Source organism: Pituophis catenifer, unplaced genomic scaffold (genome assembly GCF_029215685.1).
Source record: "Pituophis catenifer annectens isolate HBS135680 unplaced genomic scaffold, rPitCat1.0.hap2 SCAF_7, whole genome shotgun sequence".
Classification (NCBI taxonomy): Eukaryota; Metazoa; Chordata; class Lepidosauria; order Squamata; family Colubridae; genus Pituophis; species Pituophis catenifer.
The window spans coordinates 56,587,482-56,597,610 of record NW_027256887.1 but is presented as its reverse complement, the minus strand read 5'-3'; the positions used below and the strand labels follow the sequence as shown (position 1 = coordinate 56,597,610).

Genomic DNA, 10,129 nt, shown 5'->3' with positions numbered 1-10,129 from the left:
CGAAGCCAGTTTGTGATACATTGGAACGTATCACTTTTGGACTTCATAAGGTAGCAAAAACCATATCTGGTAAAGTGATCAACTATACTCAAAATATAGCATGCTCCCCCTAAACTGGGTTTCTTTGGCCCTATTAAGTCTAAAAAGACTACCTCCAAAGGTTTAGTTGTTTTAAATCCATTGCAGCGGTTTGCAGGTGTAACTTTACTTTTATGCTGGTTACAAGTATTACAGTTCAGGTATTTGCTGCAAGCCCTTAACTTAATGCCTTTAGACTGCTTAACAGTCGAATGCAACAACCTGAAATTCAGATGACCAAGCCTTCTATGTAGTAAATGTACGCATTCATCATGCAGCTTTACATTTCCAAATTTAGCTTTTGACTGAACTAACAGTAATGACTTATCCCTAATGACAAATAAGTCGTTTTCTAATTCTGCAGTAACTACAGTGCCTTCACATTCGAGCAAACATTTGTTGTTTTTAAAAGTTACTGTAAACCCAGAATGTAGTAATGACTTTACAGATAAAAGGTTATATTTCAAACTAGGGATATAAAGCATGGGTAAAGGGTGCTTACTGATAGAACATTGAACAAGTCCCTCCCCAGCTACAGTCACATTCCAGCCATTAGCTAATTTGACCTTTTTAGTACTTTTCTTCATGTTTAGAAACAGTTTTCTGTTTTTTGTTATTGATTGAGAGGCACCACTATCAATCACCCACCAATCATCTCTTATATTAATAGATGAACTGGTTGCTAAATTACACCCTTTCCTGGGTTTAGCAGAGTTTCTAGCAGACACTTTCTTATTATTACAATATTTTGCAATGTGCCGCTTAGCCCCACATGCATAACAGCGTTTAATAATATTGACATTCTCACATACAGCTTCCACTTTTGGTTGCTGTTGCATCCTTAACTGGTCTCGTTCTTGCCTACATTTGGCCTCATCCAGTAACCTACCAGTTATACTGGCCAATGTTAGTTCATCTCTAGACAATACTTCTAATGATGAAACAAAAGAGTCATAACTGTCATCCAACGATGAAAGAATAATATAAACTTGCTGCAGTTCAGTAAACACAAGGTCTTTCTCATGTAGCTCCTGGAAAAACCCTGTCATGGAGTCCAGGTGAGCCATCATGTCTCCTCCTTTCTGAAGATGTAAGCGAAATAATTTCTGTGTCAGGTAGATATGGACACCCACAGAGTCACGAACGTAGAGCTTCTTTAGCTTTGTCCAACACCTCGCAGCAGACTCTTCGCCCCGGAAATGGACAAGTTGCTGGTCTCCCAGTGTTAGGCCAATGATGCATAAAGCACGCTCGTTGTCCCTGTGAAACTTTGCTATCTTTTTGGCATCTTCTTCGTCAGCAGCATTCAATGCAGTTATGTCCGGTGGATTATTAACAACGTCCCACAGTCCTTCTTTTCGCAAAAGTAGACAGCATTTTGTGGACCAGGTAACATAGTTTATACCATCCAACCGGGTTATGGTAGAATAACTTGTACCTTGCTCAAAAGCCATCATCTTGACTACTACACCCACTGCCTGCACTTCTCACTTCCACAAAAACAAATTAAAGAGCCCTGGAACGTTCTGGGCCCATAACCAATGTTATGGTGTGTGTAAAAAGTATTTGTTGCTTGTGCAACGAGCAGAGCAGAAACACACAGGGAAGGAGATAAACGTGCAGCTCGTGTGAGAAAAATACTTTATATACAAGATAAGAAGCAGTCTCGGTGTAGGTAAAACAGTCCAAGGTCATAAACAGTAATATCAGTCCAGTAAGTATCTTCCCTTACCAAAGCAAACAGACTTTAGTAACTCTCGGTATACAGTACCATATAACAATTCAGTCTAACACCAATCAGCAGAAAGACGCAGGAAGCAACAGGAACAGGATCAATCAGGAAACAAAAAACGCTTCTCTGCGCTGCTTATTTATGCACTGTAGCCTAATTACAGGGTTCAGCAAACCCTGATTACGTGGCTCAGTTGTTTCTTAAAGAAACAGATATATTGCCTGACCAACAAGTTAGGAGTAAGCTACAAGCTGAACCTAACATTGGTCCTTCTGTTCGCCCTACCCAGGGATTCTGCTCCTGCTATCAAGGGAAAAAGAAGCCACCTTTTCCCCTTCCCTGCTACCTGCTTGCCTTCTCCTGTGGCTCAGATCCTTTGCTACCTCATACTGAGGAGCTATTTACCTCTGTGCTTGCTTCAGAGCGCTGCTGGTAATGGTGACCCTGGTGATAATGTGCTTTCCAGGAAGCGTGGAGGGAGGCAAAGGCACTCTGGTAGTCAAATCCTAAAATGGGTATAATGGCAAAAAGCCCCACAGCTGAATGAGAGAGGGTGATCCTGCAGTGAGTCAATTGGAAACCTGCAGGTGACTGACCTTCTTCAGGCTTTTCTTCCTCAACAGAGAGCATTTGTATAGAGAAGGGCTTAATCCATTTTCTACTGAAAAATATTAATTTCATATTTCATCTCTTGTTTGGCTTCACCCTGCCTCAGTGGCAGCCTGGCCTCGAAATGGAGGCTCCAGCCGGAGGACATGTCATCAAGGACTAGTAAGCAGCCCATCTCAAAGCAATAATTATTTAATGTATTCAAAAGAGTCATATTGATGAAACCTGGTGTTTAACATAAAGACAGACAATTTAATGAACATTTTTGAAATAAAATTATTGTGGTTGATTATTGTGTAAAGTTCAAAGTATGAAGAATAATCCAGAAATGATGGAAGTCTATTGAAGAAAATAAGGAGAAGCCGACTAGTTCTATTTGTTAGCACCCTAACAACTCCTAAGAAGTATAAAATTAGCATCTTGTATGAGGTCAATCTGACATTTTGCTGTTGAAAGAATGAATTATCTGACATTTAACTGAACACAATATAGTTATGTTCAACTGCATGTGAATCCTTGAATTTAGCCAGCTTCTCAGTTAGTAGAAGGGTTACTTGTGATATAATTTCCAACCAGTTAAATTGAGAGATTTATTAACTGAATTATATGAATACAATATTTTTTATCATTTTTCCACCAGAAAATAAACTGTAAATATATATCAATCAAGGATGATGTATGTAATTGTAAATATCTATTTTTAAACTAGTTATACCAGACACCATAGCCTGGTATAATTATGTACCAACATCACTTTGATAAAATATTAAGTCATAACAATGTAAAGACACTCTAACATTGTAATGTAGGGGCAAATAGTCCCTTTTCCTTATGGTTTTGGAGTGTACATTAGATATAGCAGATGACTCTGCCAAATGACTCTGGGTGAGGGGCGGGAGAAACTGTTAACAGAAACCAGGTTGTCACTTTTTTCTTGGTGTGAAAATATACATTATATGGGTATAATATGAGCCAATTTGATGCAGTAACTAAAGGCACTAGGATAGAAACTTGAAGACTATGAATTTTAGTCATGTCCTGATCACATTGTTTATGTTACATAGTGCTAATATCAGTAAAAAGAGATGGGCTTTGAGCCTTTGTAGGGGTGTGGAATTTAGATGCACTGGTCTAATCATAGTAAGGGCAGACCTTACAGTGTAGCTGTAAAGGTCATATGATGATTTATATTGCTTTATTTATCACTCCTATGTAACATTTCTGGGGTATATAATCCATAACCTTACTTAGTTCAGGGCTCTTTGGCATTCTTTTGGCTTGAAGCCCAGGGATATCTAATTTATTATTTTTTATTTATTTTATTTTATGGTGCATGCCAATAAAAGATACTTTGTTGCATCTATCTCAAAATGCTTTGGTTCCTGATTTAAAATGGACATTTTTCCCACAATAGAAAGCTGGATCATATATAATGCTGTTTTAAACCAAAATTTTCCATCCGTCAGTTGAACTCCATGTGATATTTTAATATATTCTTTGTGTAATTTTATGCCAAGGGTTTTGTTTAAGAAGTACGATTGACTGATCCAGTCCCAGCTTTTCAGCATCTTACTTGAGAACCTCAGTTTATGTAATTTGTCAATTATTTGGAATTTCCAGGAAAAATAATATTTATCTGATAAGGTAAGATATAACAGACTTTGGGATGAAAAATAGCTTTTAGGCAATATCTGAATACATACAACCATGCTCTTCTTTTGATTTGTTATAAACCTTACCTCCAAACATACAGCAGAGTTAAGCACATATTTTGCTATCTGAAATTCTTAGGAAACTAATTTGAGCTGTCTCCAATTTCTCATAGTTGACACCTGGATTTAATTGTACTCCATAGAAAACCTATGCCAATGTATTGGCTTCAAAAGCTTCACAGCAGCTAGTACATATTGGGCTTTTCTAGTGAAAAAGAGAGGATTGCTAGGAAACTCCTCTGAGTGTTCAGAGCTATCTGGTTAATAGGAGTATGTTGCTTCCCTGAAGAATGCAGTACAAATCCCAAGTATTTAAAATGAAGGATTTGTTCAATAATATAATCAGGGGTGGGATTCTACCGGTATGGACCTGTTTGGGCAAACAGGTAGCTCCAACTATCAATTGGGCACGAACCAGTTTGTCCCAACATTCAGATGGATCCACCCGCCGCCTGCGCTATTTTCCGACCTTTATCTTCTCAGCTGATTTGCGCAGTAGAGCAGATTGCCACGCGTATCAGCTGTGTTACTCCTCCAAAGAAACTAGGAAGTGAAAATTTCTTCAAACTGTGCACGTGTGGCAGCAAATTGTGCAATCACCAAATAGGGTAAGCAACTGTTTATCAATTGTAGATGTTTTGAGTGTTTCTAGAGATGGAATCCAAGGCCTGCTTTAGATCTACAAACAACGGGAAAAGGGCTGACTTAGATGGTTGAATATATTTTTCTTGAGCATATCTAGTTTTGAGCCATCACCAAGCAGTCTCTCTGAAACCTTACCTGTAATTTTGATAGGAGTTCTCTTCTAGCCCGTTTCTTATAAAGATGGCACAGATCTTACTCATTAGGCTAAAGATGCTCACAGGGCACCAAGTGGCTGGATGATCTTTCATTGTCTTCTTCTAGTTAGCAATAATTATGGCTGTTCCCCCGTTCTGTTAAATGTGCTTTGTATTAACAGTATTAAATCCTGCCTCTGTAATAATGTATGCAAATAACATCACATTTGAAGGTAAATATATTGGATCATGATTTTTCTTTCCTCAAATGTTTTATGTTCTTAGCCATTCTTAGCATATTTTAGGCAATAAAGCAACTCTGAAATGTCATGCATTACAAGCAATTTGGAGAAATAATTGGAAGCAATCTGGTTTTAATGATAAACAGGAAGGTTGTAAAAGTACATGTATTTAGAGCACAACCCTCCTTCAAGAACTACTTATGAATTTTAAATTTTAATTTGCTAGTAGCAAGTTATGATTATTATACTTCTTATGTATTAATTATATTAACTGGTTTACTTAATTTAAATGAAATGTAAGTTTTCAGAGCAGCCTCATTCAATTCTTTAGATTGGCCTTATTTTCTGGAGTGCACTCTCTAAAATACCATTCATATGACAATTCGGGCCCTTTTCTTACCCAAGAAAAATACACAATCCTGCAATGTGCTTTCATATTTATATGAAAATTTGGATGTTATATGCCATGGTGTTTAACTGGCCAATTTCCCCCTCTAATCCTTGGCTTCTTCATACGTCCCAAATACAATCTTTTTAAAAACAATTGTCTCCCTAAAACGGTTCAGAAGGCTCATCTTCGAGGTGACCAATTACAAAAAAAAGGGGTGGGTGGTGGTGAGAGGAGGGGAAAAAATCTGGAAGACTGAGATAGTTTCTAAGATGTAATTCATTAAAAGGAAAAAATATGCAGGGTTGCAGCCAAAGGACCTTCGTTCAAATGTATAGACGTGCCTTAAAATCCCAAATAATTTTATAATAACTCTGAAAAATCGGAGTGGTCCTCACTTCCTTTTTCGAACCGCAGCCAATGCTACCCTTCCTCGCCATTCCCGTCACAACGTTAAGTCGTCGCAATAGCACATCGATTCTTCGTTGAATCATTTTTGTTTACTTTCCGGAGTAACCCTCCCGTCAGAGAAACGCTACCGACTCCCATCAGAGACTCTGCCGGCGCCACTTCCTTCCAGCCTTCTCCCTTCCTCTCCATCACCCGATTCACCCCGCTTCCTAAGGTGAAGTCTTGCGGGGAGGGAGAGGGAGCGCGCGCAGCTCGCCACTCGGGCAGCTGTTCTCCTTCAGCGCGCGCCGGAAGGCCCGTAGAAGCGCGCGCGCGCGCGCGCGACACCGCAGTAGGGCGCGAGGCGGGCTGCTCGTCGCTGCCACCGCCGCTCTTTGGGAGGGCTGGCTACCTCAGCCAGGGCAGCAGAATCCCCATTGCGTCAGGATCGAGGGCAAGGGCACGCCAATGGGAGGGAAATAGGGGAGGGGGCGCAGTAGGCCGGCCAGCCATTCAGAAGCGGAGAACTCTTGTCTCCTCAGCAACCGGCCTAGATAGCCAAGGCTGCGCCTCCCACATCACGCCCTGCTGGTCTTCCATACCTTCTTCATTCTTAACCTGCTTCAGCCTGGCTGAGGAGCTGAGCTCTCCATTCCTCTTCGCTGAGCTAACGTATCGGCGGAAGGCTCCCGTAGCTTCTTTTTCCTTCTTCCACGCTCCACCCAGAAATTGTTTAGCGAGGAGTGCTTTTTTTTCCCCTCTCTCTCTCCCCTCCTTCCCTTTCTTTCTTTCCCTTCCCTCCGCTTTCCGCTAGTCGGTGAAGACTGTGGGAAATATCCTCATTGCTCAGTCCGCTTGAATGGAGAGCGGGGAAGATTGTTTTTCTGGCGAGGGTCGCTGAATGGGGAGACGGGGGTAACCGCGCAGCATTTCTGGAAGGGTTGCGGGGTGGGCAATAAGATTCGCTGATGATTCCCGACCATGGGCAAGGACCAGGAACTGCTGGAAGCGGCTCGCACTGGGAATGTGGCTTTGGTGGAGAAACTCTTGGCTGGCAGAAAAGGAGGGCTCCTGGGCAGTGGATCTGGACCTATTCCTTTATCCAACTTGCTGAGGTAGGGATACCTTTCCCACCAGGACTGGGATAGTAACCTTCTCATTGTCATCATCATCTCCATCACCTTCCTCTTCATTCTGGTCTCTTTATTATTCATAGTAACCTAAAAAAAAAAAAACCCCTGTCTGTCTTCTGAGCATGTTCAGGTGTGGAAAGAGGTTTGTGTCATTACCTACGATGACATTAAGGCAAGAGTCTTTGGGTTTCTTTCTGCCAATGCGTCAGAAAGTATTTGATTTGGTGGGTTTCTTTCACTGCTACAGAACTTCGGCATGTATTGGGCACTCTAATGTACACATTGGTATTATTCCTTTCATTTTTTTTTAATGACCATCCCTCCTCCCCTTCTAAAAATTACTCAATCTCCCTATTCATGTAGGACTGCCAGATCTGGACTGCAAAACTCTGGTTGACTTCTAGATGTCAGAAAAGACATAAAGGTTTTCTGTATCCCCTTTCTGCCATCTAGAGGTCATCCAGATTTTTGCAGGCCTGATATGTAGACTTAATGTTCGTACCTGTAGCAAATCCTATGCGGATGGCATTTCCAGGATAAATCAGGCATACGATATGGCATATTGTGAAAACATTTGAACTCTCAACTGAGACGCTGCCTGTAAAAAATGGTGTACATTGTGTGCAGCAGGTGATCAAGGTTTCTAGAGCTATGCAGAACTGGATTAGTAAGCATTTTTTAGAAGGAGGCAACAAACTTTTAATTCAGAAAGACTGTGTAACATGCAGGGTTATGTTAATATCACATATTAATAATATAATGCTAAATATACTGTTGGTAAATCATTTTTCATAGATGTTTAACTAACCAAAAGATTTCAGCACACTTTTTAAAAAAATTAGAATTACACTAATGTCATATATTAACCTAAAGTTTTAACTAATAATTCAGGTGCATCCTCACAACAAATAAAAATACTTTGAAGTAATGAAAATTGTTTCAGTAATAGGCAAAAAGAGCATTTAGTTTTCAAGGATTCTTTGCATTTTGTCAACCTGTCCCTATCTCTATGAATAACAATGTTTAAAATGGTTTTTAATTGTTTCATTTTTAATTATAAGCAGTAACGGTTTAGTTAGCTGTGCAATTTTTCAGAGTGGCAATAGCAGAATTTTTCTTAGCATAAATGTAGCATGTTATAGATAACTTTAATACAATATATAACATAAGTATTGGGTAATATAATGTGAGCAATTTAAATACATTTTGAATTTATTTGTAGCATTTGTGTTTGTATGTACACATCTACAATTTTTATATTAATGTTCCTCATTTCATAGTAACTCATCTATCTTTACTGTAATTATTATTTGCATAAGATTTGCTTTAATATAACAGATAGCTGTACAAATCTTTTTGTTTACGTGTTGAAAGATGGAAGAAATATATTTTTACAAATTTTGTGTAACTTGCTATTAAAGAAAAGAGATGATTAATAAATTTAGAAAAATACTTTATTTACTATAGGCATTTTTAATTAAACCCACAAAAAAGTTTTGTTAAAGTAAACAATTATATATTCTCTCCTTTGGCATTTCAAAACAAAGTATAGCATAAATTTCACAAATTTATATTTCTAAATACGTATATGTATTTAAAAAAACTATTTCTAATCTCTTAAGTATTCAGATAATAGTAAAGCAAATATATATTCCAAAATCAACATGTTAGGTGGTGTAATAATTTTTCTATGTATAATTTATAAATTAATTAGAATATGTATTGATATAAAAGTGAATTATATTTCACATTAATTTAAATAAACTTTAATGGTTTTAACTTTCCTTGGTAATATCACTATTTTAACAGGTCTGTCTTTTCAAGATCAAAAAGCAATTTGCTTTAATGAAATGAAAAGATTTCAGCTGTGTCTATGAAGATTCTCAATCATCCAGGTAGAGTTGTCTGAAGGTTGTCTGAAGTTGTCTGAAGGTTGAATAATTGCAACTGGACTAATTTTTTGTTGTTAGTTTGAGAGATGTTTCACTGCCCATCCAGGCAGCTTCCTCAGCCAGAGCAAGGTAGTTGGGCAGTGAGTTGTTGGAATGTACTAACTCCTGCTACACCAAACTCAGGGGTTTCTTTCCCCAAGGGAAGGTAAAGAAATTTTTCAATGCACTTTGGGAAGGAAATCCCTGAGTTTAATGGGCAGGAGTTGGTACATTCCAATGGCTCTCTGGCCAACTACCTTACTCTAACTGAGGAAGCTGCCTGGATGGGCAGTGAAACATCTCTCAAACTAACAACAAAAAATTAGTCCAGTTTCAATGATTCAAACTTCAGACAACCTTCAGATTTCAGCTATGTATTTGAATATTGACATCCATGGAAAAATCAAGAGGGAATATAATATATTTCCTTTTATACTGAATTCAGGTTCTGCTGTAAGTACAAGATTAATAAAGCCAGTAATTTGGAACACAAAATACCTTACAAAAAAAGTTAAACATGCCTTAACCAAGAGGTTTTGATTTTGGGAACCTATGAAACATTATAAACTATTGATCTATGGCAGTGATTGCTAACCTTTTTGCCATCGTGTGCCAGAAGCAGGGGGGGGTGCGGCATGTGCCCGCACCCATAAGTCACACGCACATGGCCCTCCCCCGTGCATGTGCGCATGACCCTCCCCGCTCCTGGCCCCCAATGGCACGGTAGGCCCGTTTTTTGCTGTCCTCAGCCTCCATAGCCTTTCTAGGAGTCTGGGGAGGGCGAAAACGGCCTTCCCCACTCCCCCAGAGGCCCTCTGGAGTCCGAAAACGGCCCATTTGCCAACTTCCGGTCCCAGAAATTGGCCGTTTCTGGCCTCCGGAGAGCCTCCGGGGAGTGGGGGTGGGGAAGGCCGTTTTCACCTTCCCCAGACTCCTAGAAAGGCTATGGAGGCTGGGGAGAGAGAAAAACGGGCCTTTCCCACCACCCTCTGAGGTCCTCTGGAGGGAGGAAACAGCCTGTTTCCCTCCTTCTGGTGGGCCTAAAGGCGTGAAAATCAGCTGGCATGCACCGGAGCTGAGCTTGCGTGCCCACCAATATGGCTACGTGTGCCACCTGTAGCACGCGTGCAATAGG

The 10,129-nt window shown here is 39.8% G+C and overlaps 1 protein-coding gene across 4 annotated transcripts in view; it reads left to right on the top strand.

Annotated features, from left to right (window-relative positions):
- Positions 1–6,841: 6,841 nt before the first annotated feature.
- The window catches only part of ANKS1B (ankyrin repeat and sterile alpha motif domain containing 1B), a 281,952-nt gene continuing 278,664 nt past the window's right edge, over positions 6,842–10,129 (top strand). For all 4 annotated transcript variants that reach the window (XM_070947769.1, XM_070947771.1, XM_070947767.1 and 1 more), the window contains exon 1: positions 6,842–7,045. In XM_070947769.1, coding sequence (XP_070803870.1) covers positions 6,912–7,045 — 134 coding nt within the window. In that variant the 5' untranslated portion in view covers positions 6,842–6,911. The remainder of the gene's footprint in view (positions 7,046–10,129) is intronic.